Source organism: Somniosus microcephalus, unplaced genomic scaffold (genome assembly GCF_052327205.1).
Source record: "Somniosus microcephalus isolate GS21.2 unplaced genomic scaffold, FLI_Smic_1.0 unresolved_chr7, whole genome shotgun sequence".
Lineage (NCBI taxonomy): Eukaryota > Metazoa > Chordata > Chondrichthyes > Squaliformes > Somniosidae > Somniosus > Somniosus microcephalus.
In genome coordinates this window covers 11,395,465-11,412,626 of record NW_028225185.1, presented here as the reverse complement: position 1 = coordinate 11,412,626, position 17,162 = coordinate 11,395,465, and the positions used below count along the sequence as shown (strand labels likewise).

Genomic DNA, 17,162 nt, shown 5'->3' with positions numbered 1-17,162 from the left:
GACTCCCCAGTCAGAGGAAACATCCTCCCTGCATCTATCTACCCTGTCAAGCCCTGTAAGAATTTTGTATGTTTCAATGAGATCACCTCTAATTCTTCTAAACTCTAGAGAATAGTATGTACCGTCCACAGGATGCACTGCAGCAACTCGCCAAGGCTTCTTCGGCAGCACCTCCCAAACCCGCCACCTCTACCACCTAGAAGGACAAGGGCAGCAGGCGCATGGGAACACCACCACCTCCAAGTTCCCCTCCGAGTCACACACCAGCCTGACTTGTAAATATATCGGCCGTTCCTTCATCGTCGCTGGGCCAAAATCCTGGAACTCCTTCCCTAACAGCACTGTGGGAGCACCTTCACCACACGGGACTGCAGCGGTTCAAGAAGGCGGCTCACCACCACCTTCTCAAGGGGCGATTAGGGATGGGCAATAAATGCCGGCCTTGCCAGCGACGCCCACATCCCACAAAGAAACAAATTTAAAAAATATAGAAATAACAACAGAAAATGCTGGAAAAACTCAGCAGGCCAGGCAACATCTGTGGAGAGAGAAACCGAGTTAACGTTTCGGGTCGAAACCCTTTGTCAGGACTGAGAAAAAACACAGGAAATGAAACAGATTAAAAGGTCAGTTTGGGGGCTGGGAAATGGGGATGAAAGAACAAAAGAGAAGTGAAGAGACATTAAGAGGTATTCAAAACCAGACGAGATGGTGGTCGGACTAGTGGAGACAAAAGACGGCTCTAGATTAGGTGTGAAATGCGCTGGCAGAATGGGAGACAGCTGCCAGTGGGAGAGAGGAAAAGGGAGAAGGGCCAAGACAAAGGTGTAGATAAAAAATATATATAAAAATGTAATAGGGGCCGAGGTTATGATCTGAAATTGTTGAACTCGATATTGAGTCCGGAAGGCTGTAAAGTGCCTAATCGGAAGATGAGGTGCTGTTCCTCGAGCTTACGCTGAGCTTCCGTGGAACAATGCAAGAGCCCGAGGACGGTGAGATCCGAGTGGGAATGGGGCGGTGAATTAAAGTGACAGGCCACCCGGGAGCTCGTGGTCCCCCTTATGGACTGCACGGAGATGTTCCGCAAAGCGGTCATCCAATCTGCGTTTGGTCTCCCCAATGTAGAGGAGATCGCATCGTGAGCAGCGAATACAGGAAACTTTGTGCTATCCGGCACCGACGGGACCGAGCTGTTGCCGATCTATCAAAACTGCCGGACAGACCAGCGCTAATGTTGAAACATACGGAGATTTTGAGCTCCGTATCTGGCAACAACAGCTTCTAAACAGTCTGCCGTACCTTGCAAGCGTCTCTGTAGCGTCTCTGTAGCTTAGCAACAGCTTCAGCGAGACCTTGCAGAGCTTGACTGTTGAGAAAAAAGCAACGAAAAGAAAAAAAACCTAACGAAACGGCTCCTGATTTTTGCCGGTGGCTCAAGCATTCCGGACAGTTAACCTCCGGATAATCCAAAGTTTCCTATACAGTGTACTAGATTGCAAGAAGTACAAGTAAATCGCTGTTTCAGCTGGAAGGGGTGTTTGGGGCCCTGGACAGTGGGAAGGGGGGAGGTATAAGGGCAGGTGTTGCATCTCCTGCGCTTGCACGGGAAGGTGCCGGGCATATATGAAAAAATATAGGCCTGGTCATTATCACATTGCTGCTTGCGGGAGCTTGCTGTGCGCAAATTGGTTGCCGCGTTTCCCGAATGGGGACTAAACTTCCGAAGTGCCCGATTGGTTGTAAAAGGGGGATTCGGGACGGCGCTGTAGAGACGCAAGTCTTTCAGCACGGGGAGCAGAGTGAAATTGTTGATGAGATTTGCTCTGTCAACACTGCCTGCTCCAGGTGTGTGACCTCACCGAGTGAATGTACACGGCACGCCCACTGGGGGAACGAGAGAAGGGAGAGTCAGCACTCACAGACCTGGCCCCGCAGAGAGAGAGAGAGAGACAGCCGACAGACCTGGCCCCGCAGAGAGAGAGAGAGAGACAGCCGACAGACCACACACACACGCACGCACGCGCGCTGTATAGAGCGGTCCCCAGGTAAGGCTGTGTACGTGTTGCTGTTGATTGCCGAGGCCCACAGCAGAGCAGGAGCGACAGAGAGAGAGAGAGAGAGAGGAATTAAGTAATTCAGGAAGTACAGGGTTAGGTGAAGGCAAAGGCTTTAGGTTTTAATTCATTGCAGGAGAACGGGAGGATCAGGATAGAAGGAGCTAGCGTCAGAAGTGGTGCGATGATCCTTCATGTCAGTTTGGTTAAAGGGAGAGTTTGAGGGTAAAATGTCTCTGTACCGTATATAATAAAGCTTTAGCATTACAACAGATACTACACCCCAAAAGGACTTGATTGGCTGTAAAGCGCGTCGGGACGTCGTGAAAGGCGCTGTCTTTCTTTTTAACAGTTTCTACGCTTCCCAGGTGCCTCCCCACATGTGCGAACCGATCCTTTTCTTACAGTTTCCAGGGGTTTATTGCGAGGAAGGACAGCCTCTTCCCTTCAGCCGCCTGGGCCCTAAGCTCTGGAATTCACCTCAACAACAACCTGCCTTTATAGAGCGCCTTTAACATAGTGAAATGGCCCAGGGGGCTTCACAGGAGCGATTATCAGAGCAAAATTCGACACCGAGCCACATAAAGAGATATTAGGGACATGTGACCAAAAGCTGGGTCAAAGAGGTCGGTTTTAAGGAGCGTCTTAAAGGAGGAGGGAGAGGTTTAGGGAGGGAATTCCAGAGCTCGGGGCCCAGGCGGCTGAAGGCACGGCCGCCAATGGTGGAGCGATGGAAATCGGGGGATGCTCAAGAGGCCAGAATTGGAGGAGCGCAGAGATCTCGGAGGGTTGTGGGGCTGGAGGAGGTTACAGAGATAGGGAGGGGTGTAGGGCTGGAGGAGGTTACAGAGATAGGGAGAGGTGTAGGGCTGGAGGGGTTTACAGAGATAGGGAGGGGTGTAGGGCTGGAGGGGGTTACAGAGATAGGGAGGGGTGTAGGGCTGGAGGAGGTTACAGAGATAGGGAGGGGTGTAGGGCTGGAGGAGGTTACAGAGATAGGGAGGGGTGTAGGGCTGGAGGAGGTTACAGAGATAGGGAGGGGTGTAGGGGCTGGAGGGAGGTTACAGAGATAGGGAGGGGTGTAGGGGCTGGAGGAGGTTACAGAGATAGGGAGGGGTGTAGGGCTGGAGGAGGTTACAGAGATAGGGAGGGGTGTAGGGCTGGAGGGGTTTACAGAGATAGGGAGGGGTGTAGGGCTGGAGGGGGTTACAGAGATAGGGAGGGGTGTAGGGCTGGAGGAGGTTACAGAGATAGGGAGGGGTGTAGGGCTGGAGGAGGTTACAGAGATAGGGAGGGGTGTAGGGCTGGAGGAGGTTACAGAGATAGGGAGGGGTGTAGGGCTGGAGGGGTTTACAGAGATAGGGAGGGGTGTAGGGCTGGAGGGGGTTACAGAGATAGGGAGGGGTGTAGGGCTGGAGGAGGTTACAGAGATAGGGAGGGGTGTAGGGCTGGAGGAGGTTACAGAGATAGGGAGGGGTGTAGGGCTGGAGGAGGTTACAGAGATAGGGAGGGGTGTAGGGGCTGGAGGAGGTTACAGAGATGGGGAGGGGTGTAGGGCTGGAGGAGGTTACAGAGATAGGGAGGGGTGTAGGGGCTGGAGGAGGTTACAGAGATAGGGAGGGGTGTAGGGCTGGAGGAGGTTACAGAGATAGGGAGGGGTGTAGGGCTGGAGGGGGTTACAGAGATAGGGAGGGGTGTAGGGCTGGAGGAGGTTACAGAGATGGGGGGGCGTAGGGCTGGAGGGGGTTACAGAGATAGGGAGGGGTGTAGGGCTGGAGGGGGTTACAGAGATAGGGAGGGGTGTAGGGGCTGGAGGAGGTTACAGAGATAGGGAGGGGTGTAGGGGCTGGAGGGAGTTACAGAGATGGAGAGGGGTGTAGGGCTGGAGGGGGTTACAGAGATGGGGGGGCGTAGGGCTGGAGGGGGTTACAGAGATAGGGAGGGGTGTAGGGGCTGGAGGAGGTTACAGAGATAGGGAGGGGTGTAGGGGCTGGAGGGAGTTACAGAGATGGGGAGGGGTGTAGGGGCTGGCGGGAGTTACAGAGATAGGGAGGGGTGTAGGGGCTGGAGGGGGTTACAGAGATAGGGAGGGGTGTAGGGCTGGAGGAGGTTACAGAGATGGGGAGGGGTGTAGGGGCTGGAGGAGGTTACAGAGATGGGGAGGGGTGTAGGGCTGGAGGAGGTTACAGAGATAGGGAGGGGTGTAGGGCTGGAGGAGGTTACAGAGATGGGGAGGGGTGTAGGGGCTGGAGGAGGTTACAGAGATGGGGAGGGGTGTAGGGCTGGAGGAGGTTACAGAGATAGGGAGGGGTGTAGGGCTGGAGTGGGTTACAGAGATGGGGAGGGGTTTAGGGCTGGAGGGGGTTACAGAGATAGGGAGGAGGGGGGCGAGGAGGCCGTGGAGGGGATTTGAAAACAAGTTTGAGAATTTCGAAATCCCTAAACCTCTCCGCCTCTCTCTCCTCCTTTAAGACGCTCCTTAAAACCGACCTCTTTGACCCAAGCCTTTGCCCGAATATCTCCTTATGGGGCTTGGTGCCTGAGTTTGTCCTGCGAAAAGCCTCCGGGAACGTTTTGCGATCTTCCCTCTAGGCCGCGCAGTAGCAGGACGGGCCGCTCACCGGCTTGTCCATTGCAAGCGGGAATTTAAAGGGACCGCCCACTGAAAGAAACGGGCCCCGCAGAACAAAACGCAGCTCAGGGGGGAGCACTGACGCTTTACCATATTAAAGGCACTATATAAATGCATGTTGCTGCTGTCGTGGGAAGGGACAGGATATAAGATAAGTGACCTTTACTTGTACTTCTTGCAATCTAGTATACTGTATTCGCTGCTCACGATGCGGTCTCCTCTACATTGGGGAGACCAAACGCAGATCGGGTGCCCGCTTTGCGGAACGCCTCCGTTCAGTCCGTAAGCGTGACACCCCGAGCTTCCAGTGGCCTGTCACTTTAATTCTCCGCTCTGCTCCCCACTCTGACCTCTCTGTCCTCGGCCTATTACATTGTTCCAACGAAGCTCAGCGTAAGCTCGAGGAACAGCACCTCATCTTTCGATCAGGAGCTTTACAGCCTTCAGGACTCATCATCAAGTTCAACAATTTCAGACTGTAACCCCCCCGCCCCCATTTTTTTCAGGCGGCCGCTGTTGATGATTCTGTCATCCCCCCCCCTTTGTAACATTTAATCTCTCCTGCCTTGCCTTCTAGCACAGACCCGTCCCTTGGTCGTCTTATCTGAGGAAGGATGTCCTTGCCATGGAGGGAGTGCAGCGGTGGCATAGTGGTTAGCACTGTTGCCTCACAGCGCCAGGGACCCGGGTTCAAATCCAGCCTCGGGTGACTGTCTGTGTGGAGTTTGCACATTCTCCCCGTGTTTGCGTGGGTTTCCTCCGGGTGCTCCGGTTTCCTCCCACAGTCCAAAGATGTGCGGGTTAGGTTGATTGGCCATGATAAAAAATTGGCCCTTGGTGTTAGGGGGGATTAAATATGTGGGGTTACGGGGATAGGGTCTGGGTGGGATGGCTGTCGGTGTAGGGACAGGGTACTGAATTTGGATGATCAGCCATGATCTCGTTGAATGGCGGAGCAGGCTCGAAGGGCCGAATGGCCTACTCCTGCTCCTAGTTTCTATGTCTATGTTTCTATTCACCAGACTAATACCTGGGATGGCAGGAATGACGTATGAGGAGAGATTGGGACGATTGGGCTTGTACTCGCTGGAGTTTAGAAGAATGAGAGGGGATCTCATTGAAACTTATAACATTCTAACAGGACTAGACAGACTAGGTGCAGGAAGGATGTTCCCGATGGCGGGGGAGTCCAGAACCAGGGGTCACAGTCTAAGGATAAGGGGTAAGCCATTTAGGACAGAGATGAGGAGGAATTTCTTCACCCAGAGAGTGGTGAACCTGTGGAATTCTCTACCACAGAAGGCAGTTGAGGCCAATTCATTAAATATATTCAAGAAGGAGTTGGATATATTTCTTAAGGCTAAAGGGATCAAGGGATATGGGGAGAAGGCAGGGACAGGGTACTGAATTTGGATGATCAGCCATGATCTCATTAAATGGCGGAGCAGGCTCGAGGGGCCGAATGGCCGAATCCTGCTCCGATCTTCTGTGTTTCTATGTTCAGTTCCTTCTTCCCCTCCCCCTGCCCCCCCTTTCCCCACCTCTGCGCTTGCTTAACGCCTGTTACCAGTTCTGACGATTCTGTTTCTCTTTCCACGGACGCTGCCTGGCCTGCTGGGTGTTCCCAGAATTTTCTGTTGTTGTTATAAGCTAAGTGACCTTTGGTCCTCACTCAAATCGGACCTTTTTTTGGTTGAATGAGTTTGTCCGAGGTAAATCATTCCCGGCAGCACCTTTCACGGGAACTTCCACTTATCAGACCAGACCGGGTGAAGGTTTGTCCTTTTGTATGAATCACCGCGCTGATTTTTGGCTTCTAGTTACTGGGCGCTCCGAGGGCCGTGTGTAACCGGGGGTAACGACACCTCCTACTGCGACCCTGAGCCGTACAGAACAGGAGGGGGGGGTGGGTCCAGGGTTCATTTCCCCCCCCCCAGCCCTCAGACTGTGCTGAGTTGGTGGGTCTAAGCTAGGGGGGGCTCCTGCTCCTGTTCGCCAGCTAGTAACGCCCGCTGGAGGGTGTGTGCATGGTGGGTGAGGCACACTTCGCACCCTCGGAACATCCCAAAGCACTTCACAGCCAATGAAGTACTTTTTTTGAAGTGTTGTAATGTGGGAAACGCGGCAGCCAATATGCACACAGCAAGCTCCCACAAACAGCAATGTGATAATGACCAGATCAGTTAGTTGAAGGATAAATATTGGCCCCAGGACAAATTCCCCCTGCTCTTCTTCTAATAGTGGCCATGGGATCTTTTACGTCTGCCTGAGAGGAGCAGACGGGGCCTCGGTTTAACGTCTCATCCGAAAGACGGCTCCTCCGACAGTGCGGCGCTCCCTCAGTACTGACCCTCCGACAGTGCGGCGCTCCCTCAGTACTGCCCCTCCGACAGTGCGGCGCTTGTAGGGGGTTTCTCTTGCTCTTTCTGGTCTCCTGCCAGGCTTCGTGCAATAATTGCCCTTGAGTGGTTCGACCCACTCCCCCCCTACGGTTCTAGACCTTGGACTTAGGTGCAGAGAACAGTAGTGCAGAGAAAGAACTCAATAGACCAGGTTGAATAGCACGAAATGGATGCTTTTATTTTTAAACAGTTTGAAGCATTACAAAATACATGTCAAAGGCACAGATTAAAGTTACTACAATCATGCACAAATTTATGAACTTGACTCTATGGAAATGGGGAACACACGGCACATCGAAAAAGGGGAAACACATTACGATTTCCCTTAACTCCCTCCCCTATACCTAAACTAAGTTTCGACCTGGGGAACTTGGGATCATGCTCACCACTCTCGAAACCGCGAGAAAGGGGGTTCGCAGCCTTTTTGGCACCGCTTTCCGTCGTCACGTGGATTTGGAAACTTCTGGCGCAGTCGATATTCTCTCCTCCCTCGAGGCGGTGGGGTAGACCCAGCCTCGATGAGCGCTCGTTAAGGTTGAGATCCACCAAGTCAATTTGGGTTCATGGAGCAGACCCAGATGCAGGCTATGCACTTGGGAGAATCTTGTGGCATCGATCGCCGGTTCTCCAGAGGGTTTCTTCTCCGTCGGCCTGGGTCGTCGATGATCTCCCGACCCCAGTACCCGGGCCACCCTCGTCGTCTTCTCGTCGTGGCCGAGCCTTGTTTGGCTGAACACCGACCACGTTGTCCTTTTACCGAAACCGTCCGTCTTTAAAAAAAAACGAAAACGTTTTCATCGATCTGCCGAAGTGGAAGAGGCGCCGATCCGGGCACCGTCCGCCCTTCGTTCGTTCCTCGTAGAAGAAAGTTCTTGAAGAAATGGAAGCCTGAAGTCGCCCAACAAGAAGCCGTGGCAGCGAAGAAGAAGTTGTTCAAGTAACCCGGAGTCCGAAGTTTTTTTCGATGGACTTTTAATCCATAGTTATACTCTTTTGGGACAGTCTTATCTCCCGCCAAATCATAGTCCTGTCTTTGTATTAATTTTGGCGGGCAGAAATCTCTGCAGGGGCGCTTTGTCTTGTAACGGAGCCGGTGATAACTTAAACTGGCCTTCCTGGCCGATAATGTCTTTCAATGTCTTTTGCATTGTCACCGTGGCTCGGTTCGCATATTGATCGGTCCGGACATTTTCCTTGATGGCTGCTAAACGGTTTTTCCTTTGTACGATAAATGGGTATAAGTGTTTTTACATTGTCCGCCCATATCTTGATGGGCCCCATCCTGTACTTATAATCCATTGAATATGTATGCTGTTGCTCTGAGTTTCGGTTCCCAGAGACTGGCTTTCGTGGGCTCACTGTCTTCAATCCACAAGCCTGTCTGGCTTGCAGTAACAGAAATAAAATGGTTCATAAACTGATCACGGGGCCTGGCGGCCATTTTGTATGCCCTTTTATCAAAGGTTTTTCTGTGCAAGCTTACTTTGGTCAATAAACAGTCTTATTTTATCCAGTTTTCTTGCGTGATTTTTGCTGAAAATTGCGAATCTTACACGCTCCCTCAGTACTGCCCCTCCGACAGTGCGGCGCTCCCTCAGTACTGCCCCTCCGACAGTGCGGCGCTCCCTCAGTACTGCCCCTCCGACAGTGCGGCGCTCCCTCAGTACCGCCCCTCCAACAGTGCGGCGCTCCCTCAGTACCACCCCTCCGACAGTGCGGCACTCCCTCAGTATCGCCCCTCCGACAGTGCGGCGCTCCCTCAGTACCGCCCCTCCGACAGTGCGGCGCTCCCTCAGTACCGCCCCTCCGACAGTGCGGCGCTCCCTCAGTACCGCCCCTCCGACAGTGCGGCGCTCCCTCAGTACCGCCCCTCCGACAGTGCGGCGCCCCCTCAGTACCGCCCCTCCGACAGTGCGGCGCCCTGGGCCTCTTGTCGTTTGTTCCATCTCATTCCTATCTCTCTTTACACCTGCTTCTCGAAGCTAGTGAGACTCGGGTGTGGCGGAGGTGGGGATTTGCACACAGTGACATTCCAGGCCTGGGCGTGGATCTCGTTCAGCCGGGTACCTGACTGGATTGCAAGACTTTGCTCGTCTCTGCCCTGGATCTTGTGTGAGGCCGGAGAGGGGGCGGGGAAAGGGAGGAACAGAAGGAGCGTGGGGAGATCAGAGATAAGAAAGTGGAATAGAACCATACAGCAAGTGAGGGAGACTAACTATTGCTAAAAGGAAAGCACTTGCTTTTAATTTCCGCCTTTCATGATGTCAGGATGTCCCGAAGTGCTTTAATAACTTTTGAAGTGTTCTAATGCGGGAAACACAGCAGCCAATGTGTGCAAAGCAAGCTCCCATAAATAGCAATGGGATAATTGACAGATAATGGCCTAGAAATTCAGTTGCTTGCGCCAGCCGGTAGCGCCTTAGGAGGAGGAGATGTTGGGCGCTAGGCAGCTAGCGGCCGGGCGCAGCGCGATCTGCGCCTTTCCCCAACTTCACTCAAGATTTAGCGGCGGCGCAAAGCCTTTGCGCGCACTCAGCTGCGCGCGCAGATCCTGACGTCATTTCCTCGTGCAACGCCCTTTGTGCGCCCCAAACCGGAAATTCAGTGGCGACGCCCTATTGTGCGCCTGGCGCCCCTAGCGACTGGTAGAGGGGAACGGTTCTCAGTCGATGCGGGGGGCGCAAATTAAAGGGCACTCCTCCTGCAGTAGAAAAGGCTGCCATTTCGCAGCACTCCTTTTTGAGAGACGGATCTTTGCAGAGAGACCAAGGTAGAGAGCTTTCTGCTTTGGCTCAACACTCGGACAGGTACTTGTGGCTTCAGGCCACAGCTTTCCACTTGTCTTTGCCTTCAGTGTCATATCATTGTTTGCTAACATATAATGGGGGCTGCAATGGGTGCAAACGCTGGCCTTCTCCATTGCATCCAAAGGGCTCACAGACGCCGTGAGAGAGTGGCAGTCCTGGCCAGACGGAGAGGGGGCAACAGGCGTCGGCAAAGGAGGCCTTACCCACCCAGGGTATACTGCCAGCAGTTCTCCTATCTGAACATGTCTGACGAGCAGTGTGTTCGGAGGCTGCGATTCCGAAGGGCGGTGGTCACTGAGATCTGCCACCTGCTTGGCGGTGATCTGCAGCCACATCTGAGGAGCAGGACGTCTCTGTCGGTGGCAGTGAAGGTGACGGTGGCTCTCAACTTCTATGCCACCGGCTCCTTCCAATCCGCTACTGGGGGCATTTCCAACATCTCCCAGTTCGCCGTGCATTGCTGCATCCGCCAGGTGACCAATGCCCTTTTCAGAAGGAGACGTCAGTTCATCTCCTTCTCCATGGCCCTTGTCAAGCAGCAACAGCGTGCAATGGGCTTTGCAGCATTCGCGGGCTTCCCCATGGTGCAGGGCGCCATTGACTGCACGCATGTGGCTTTGCGGGCACCTCTGGAGAATGCCGAGGATTACCGCAACCGGAAGGGCTACCATTCGCTCAACGTTCAGCTGGTGTGTGACCACAGGCAGCTCATCCTAGCTGTCAATGCCCGCTTTCCAGGCAGCAGCCACGATGCCTTCATCCTGCGCCAGACTTCTGTGGCAGACATGTTCCAGGCCCAGCCTCACCCACGAGGATGGCTTCTCGGGGACAAAGGCTATCCTTTGTGTACCTGGCTGATGACCCCGCTCCGTGCGCCCAGCACCCCTGCTGAAGAGGGATACAACGACAGCCATCAAGCAACCAGGAACATCATTGAGCAAACAATCGGCGTCCTGAAGCAACGGTTCCGCTGTCTGGATCGTTCCGGTGGAGCCCTACAATATTCGCCGGAGCGAGTCTCCCATTTCGTGGTCGTGTGCTGCATGCTGCACAACCTGGCTATCCGCAGGACTCAGCCACTGCCACCAGAGATTGGAGGACCACCTGAGGAGGAGGAGGAGGAGGAGGAGGAGGACCAGCACAGGAGGGAGGCAGAAAGTGCAAGGGCCGCCCGTCGCCGGCTTATTGAACGTCGGTTCTAGGCCCCCTCTCAGGGAATAGCTTGTGCCAATGTCACCAGATGAATGTAGCCGCTCCACAAGCCCTCAGCCGAGCAGGGCAACCAGGACTTGCCAAAAAAAAGCATGGACAGTGCGATTTAAGAACATTTATTTCTTGGAAACCTCTGTGCCCTTCTCATATTACAAACTAATGGAGAGAAGCCCCCTCCAAAAACACAGAACGAACAGTCTCGGCCTTACAAAAAAAAGAAAGACACCAGTCTCGGCCTTACAAAAAAAAGAAAGACACCAGTCTCGGCCTTACAAAACAAAGAAAGACACCAGTCTCGGCCTTACAAAAACACAACTACACCAGTCTCGGCCTTTCAACAAACACAAAGCATTTGGCCAGACCTTCTACTTTTTGCCCTGCGAGGGCGATGCCTTTCGCATCCGTGACTGGCCCCTGCCCGCCCTGCAGCTCCTCCTCAATGGGACCCCAGCGGCTGCAGCAAGGCTGGGGAAAGGCTGCTGAGGGTCAGATGGCGAGACGGCAGATGCCCTTGGGGGTCGGCCTGCACCAGCTCTGGCCCTGGAGGGTCCGGCTGCTGACTGCTCCAACTCTGCTTGGGCGGCAGCAGTCTGTCCAGCGGCTCGTGGCAGCTGCAATGGCGGAGTGGCAGTGTCGGCTGCAGGAATGGTGCCAACCTGACAGATCGCAGGTACTCCCTGGTCGCCTGAGACATTGGCACTCGCACGGGCCAGCACTGCAGCATGCGCAGCAAACAGTTGAAGAACAGACTGCTGGGCTGCTGCTGCGCGGCGAGTGCCCTGGCGATGCCTGGCCGATCCAGCGAGGGTGGCAGCAGTTAGTGCCCGTGTGGCCCTGGTCTGTGTCCGCATGACATCAGCCAGTGAATGAACGGCACGACTGAGCACTTGGCTAGAAGCCGCCTGTGCTGCCGCGAAGTCCTGCAGACTCGTGGCCTGTGCTGCACTGAATTGTTGCAGACTCCTTGACAGAGACTCAATGGAGTCAGGCATCCTTGCCATTGCAGCCATGAGCTCATTGTGCCTGCGCCCAGCCTGGACGGCCATTTCCTCCAGGAGCCGCACCTCCTCTGCGCTCACCGTCGCAGGACTGGAGGCCGCACTCACCCTCTGGGGAGAAGTCCGCCGAGCTTCCCCACCCCTCCCACGTTGCTGCAGGCCGCTGGGCCCCGGAGCTTCACTCTCCTCCGACCCTTCCCCCCGGCTCCCCTCCAGGGAAGACGTGTCCCCTTCATCGCCATGGGCTGGCGCGGCTGAGGGTGGCACTGATGGGCCGGCTTCCTCTTCCTCCTCCTCGAATTCGGAATCGCTGACAGTGGCAGCTTGAGGGCCCGCCTCCTCACCTGGCGATTCACCATCTGAAAGCAGGGAGGCACAAGAGTAGCTTTAGAGTGAGGACAGGGCGGCAGCGAGGGAGGCATGAGTGGTGCCATGCACTGCATTGGTCGGACAGTGGCAAAGGATGCTGATCTGAGGCGCAAGTGGAAAGAGAGAGGTCAAAAAGGTGATGCCCTTACCATTGGTGCCCAGATCAGGGTCGGCATCTCCACTGGTGACGGGGCCAATCAGCCGGCCTGCCATAATGCGCTCCACATGCTGGTCGAGGCCGGAGAGCTCTTTGACGTCAGGACGGCCTCCCCCGGTCTCACGTAGTTTCCTACGGTTGTGCGCCACCTTGGCCTGCAAGAGAAAGGACGGCCTCTAAGTACAGTGTGAAGCCCTGATGTTGTCTGCACTGCCTCCCATGGTGGACTGGCCCTGACAGTGTGATGCCCTGATCTTGTCTGCACTGCCTCCCATGGTGGACTGGCCCTGACAGTGTGAAGCCCTGATGTTGTCTGCACTGCCTCCCATGGTGGACTGGCCCTGACAGTGTGAAGCCCTGATCTTGTCTGCACTGCCTCCCATGGTGGACTGGCCCTGACAGTGTGAAGCCCTGATGTTGTCTGCACTGCCTCCCATGGTGGACTGGCCCTGACAGTGTGAAGCCCTGATCTTGTCTGCACTGCCTCCCATGGTTGAATAGCTTGAACAGTGTGCAAAGTGCTGAATGTGCAAGTGATTTTCATGCCAGTCCCATAGCTGCTGGATGAGGGCTGGCCATTAGGGCTTTCAGGTCCCTTTGCCCATAAACTGAGGTGCACATGCAGGGATGAGGAGGACACTGGAAAGGGTACTCACCCTGACAACCCGAGTGAGGTCGTTGAACTTTTTCCGGCATCGCACAGGAGTCCTGGCAACCACGCTGTTGGAAGTCACCCTGTTTGAGACCTCCCTCCAGGCTTTCCGGTAGGCGCTGGGCAGCGGCCTCCTGCCACCTTCAGGGAACAGAACATGGCGCCTGCGCTCCACTCCGCCAACCAGCACCCTCAGGTCGCCCTCGCTGAAGCGCTGCACTCTCTCCCTGGCCTTCTCCATAGCCCTGGGCGTTGCACAGATGAAGCAGAAGTGGTCAGGCCTAGCTTGAGGGCTGCAGTGTGCAGGGCGTGGCAGGCAAACAAATCCACCCTCCCCCTTTAAGAGCTGACCGGCGCCAGAGTGTCTGCCGTCAATCAAGAACTCGCCGCACCTGCGCTGCGCCCGCCCTCGGGGGTATCGCCCCGGACCGCCGGCTTAGCGCCTAATGATAGTCGTGCATCGCCTGTTTTAGCGCAGCAGCAACCTCTTGGGGCGATGCGACTGAATATCGGCGAAGGTGGCGCGAACTTGCGCCGGGCGCAAACTTTAGCGGCCGCCCGACTTTAGCGCCCCAAAAGTGGCTATACTGAATTTCTAGGCCAATGTGTTTTAACGGTGTTGGTTGATGGATAAATATTGGCCCAACACATTGCTCACAACTCCCCCTGCTCCTCTTCCAATAGTGGCCGTGGGATCTTTTACGTCCACTTGAGAGGGCGGATGGGGCCTCGGCTTAAACTCTCATCCGAAAGACGACCCCTCCGACAGTGCGGCGCTCCCTCAGCACTGCCCCTCCGACAGTGCGGCGCTCCCTCAGTACTGCCCCTCCGACAGTGTGGCGCTCCCTCAGTACTGCCCCTCCCACAGTGCGGCGCTCCCTCAGTACTGGCCCTCCGACAGTGCGGCGCTCCCTCAGTACTGCCCCTCCGACAGTGCGGCGCTCCCTCAGTACCGCCCCTCCGACAGTGCGGCGCTCCCTCAGTACTGCCCCTCCGACAGTGCGGCGCTCCCTCAGTACTGCCCCTCCGACAGTGCGGCGCTCCCTCAGTACTGCATTGGGAGTGTCGGCCTGAATGTTGTGCCCAAGTCTCTGGAGTGGTCCTGGAACCCACGACCTTCTGACTCAGAGGCGAGAGAGAGAGTGTGCTACCCACTGAGCGAGGGCCGTACGTCTATCCATTAGCTTCTGCTGTGGGTTAAAGTATTTTCCGGTTTTGTATCCTCAGGTTCCCGGAACGATGGTGCTTGTGAATGAAATCCTCAGCCAGATCGCCCAGGTCGACCGCGTAAGTACAGCTCCCCTAGAGGACTGCTAGGGACTTGCAACTCGTAATGTCACAACGACCAATCTGTGGCGGGTTATCCCGAGCTCAGCTAGACTACAAAGTAGGGGCAAATCAGTTGGGATGGTTGATCCCGGCCGCGACCCGGCGCCTTCTGCTGGGAAGTGTGTTGTGCGGACGTTGGATGAGGACAGGATTGGTTTTCACTGTGATGCACTCCTTGGTCGAACAGCCCATCGGCATTTGCCCGATGGCTTCACTCGTGGAGCCCGGGTACAAGAAGATGGCCGCCGCCTGTGGGAGCTGTGTGTCGAGTGGATGGAAGGTGGAGCCATTTCTCCTCCAGTCCAACTAGATCGATGAGTTAAAGGTTTCCTGTGTGCTGACTGCAAGGGATCAGCATGGAATGAGTTTAGGATTTAAGGGACAATGTAGAGGAAGCTTTACTCTGCATCTAGCCCTGTGCTGTACCTGCCCTGGGAGTGTTTGATGGGACAGTGTAGAGGGAGCTTTACTCTGTATCTAACCCTGTGCTGTACCTGCCCTGGGAGTGTTTGATGGGACAGTGTAGAGGGAGCTTTACTCTGTATCTAACCCGTGCTGCACCTGTCCTGGGAGTGTTTGATGGGACAGTGTAGAGGGAGCTTTACTCTGTATCTAACCCCTGCTGTACCTGCCCTGGGAGTGTTTGATGGGACAGTGTAGAGGGAGCTTTACTCTATATCTAACCCATGCTGTACCTGCCCTGGGAGTGTTTGATGGGGACAGTATAGAGGGAGCTTTACTCTGTATCTAACCCGTGCTGTACCTGCCCTGGGAGTGTTTGATGGGGACAGTATAGAGGGAGCTTTACTCTGTATCTAACCCCTGCTGTACCTGCCCTGGGAGTGTTTGATGGGACAGTGTAGAGGGAGCTTTACTCTGTATCTAACTCGTGCTGTACCTGCCCTGGGAGTGTTTGATGGGACAGTGTAGAGGGAGCTTTACTCTGTATCTAACTCGTGCTGGACCTGCCCTGGGAGTGTTTGATGGGACAGTGTAGAAGGAGCTTTACTCTGTATCTAACCCGTGCTGTACCTGCCCTGGGAGTGTTTGATGGGACAGTGTAGAGGGAGCTTTACTCTGTATCTAACCCGTGCTGTACCTGCCCTGGGAGTGTTTGATGGGACAGTGTAGAGGGAGATTTACTCTGTATCTAACCCGTGCTGTACCTGCCCTGGGAGTTTACCGAGCGGTGAAAGTGTTCTATTCCTGAATTAGCGCGTGAAGCAATTTTCAGTTTAAAGAAATATCTGCTTTGCCTCGAGATTTAACAGAATAAATGGGAGTTAAGAAATGGAGTGGGAGGAAGCAAGGGCTGACATCGCAATGAATTGCTTGAGGCTGCCCACAAAAATACCCCAAAATATTTTCCACCATCATCCATTATTTTTGCCAAATTCAGTCCAATCGGGCGAACAGAATCTGCACCCAAATCTTGTCGCTCGATGCATTGCACACACTCGCGGAGCTCCCTCTGATGGTTTACCATGTAACTGCACAGTGGGCCAGACCATTAATTAATTAATCTATATATAAACCCCTCGATTAGATTCCAGCCTGTAACTCACTCCCGGGTATCCGTTATTTCTATATATAAACCCCCTGAACCCCCTCGATTAGATTCCAGCCTGTAACTCACTCCCAGGTATCTGTTATTCTATATATAAACCCCCTGAACCCCTCGATTAGATTCCAGCCTGTAACTCACTCCCGGGTATCCGTTATTCTGTATATAAACCCCCCGAACCCCTCGATTAGATTCCAGCCTGTAACTCACTCCCAGGTATCCGTTATTCTATATATAAACCCCCCGAACCCCTCGATTAGATTCCAGCCTGTAACTCACTCCCGGGTATCTGTTATTCTATATATAAACCCCCCGAACCCCTCGATTAGATTCCAGCCTGTAACTCACTCCCGGGTATCTGTTATTCTATATATAAACCCCCGAACCCCTCGATTAGATTCCAGCCTGTAACTCACTCCCGGGTATCCGTTATTCTATATATAAACCCTCCGAACCCCTCGATTAGATTCCAGCCTGTAACTCACTCCCGGGTATCTGTTATTTCTATATATAAACCCCCCGAACCGCTCGATTAGATTCCAGCCTGTAACTCACTCCCGGGTATCCGTTATTCTATATATAAACCACCCCGAACCCCTCGATTAGATTCCAGCCTGTAACTCACTCCCGGGTATCTGTTATTCTATATATAAACCCCCCGAACCCCTCGATTAGATTCCAGCTTGTAACTCACTCCCGGGTATCCGTTATTCTATATATAAACCCCCCGAACCACTCGATTAGATTCCAGCCTGTAACTCACTCCCGGGTATCTGTTATTCTATATATAAACCTCCCTGAACCCCTCGATTAGATTCCAGCCTGTAACTCACTCCCAGGTATCCGTTATTCTATATATAAACCCCCTGAACCCCTCGATTAGATTCCAGCCTGTAACTCACTCCCGTGTATCTGTTATTCTATATATAAACCCCCCCGAACCCCTCGATTAGATTCCAGCCTGTAACTCACTCCCGGGTATC

General features: G+C 54.2%; 1 protein-coding gene across 2 annotated transcripts in view; it reads left to right on the top strand.

Annotated features, from left to right (window-relative positions):
- Positions 1 to 1,884: 1,884 nt before the first annotated feature.
- The window catches only part of LOC147086531 (annexin A2-like), a 64,135-nt gene continuing 48,857 nt past the window's right edge, over positions 1,885 to 17,162 (top strand). The window contains exons 1-2 of one of the 2 annotated variants that reach the window (XM_085978639.1): positions 1,885 to 2,048; positions 14,514 to 14,573. In XM_085978639.1, the coding sequence (XP_085834765.1) occupies positions 14,526 to 14,573 (48 nt within the window). In that variant the 5' untranslated portion in view covers positions 1,885 to 2,048; positions 14,514 to 14,525. The remainder of the gene's footprint in view (positions 2,049 to 14,513; positions 14,574 to 17,162) is intronic. The other variant, XM_085978638.1, reaches the window with a different exon arrangement.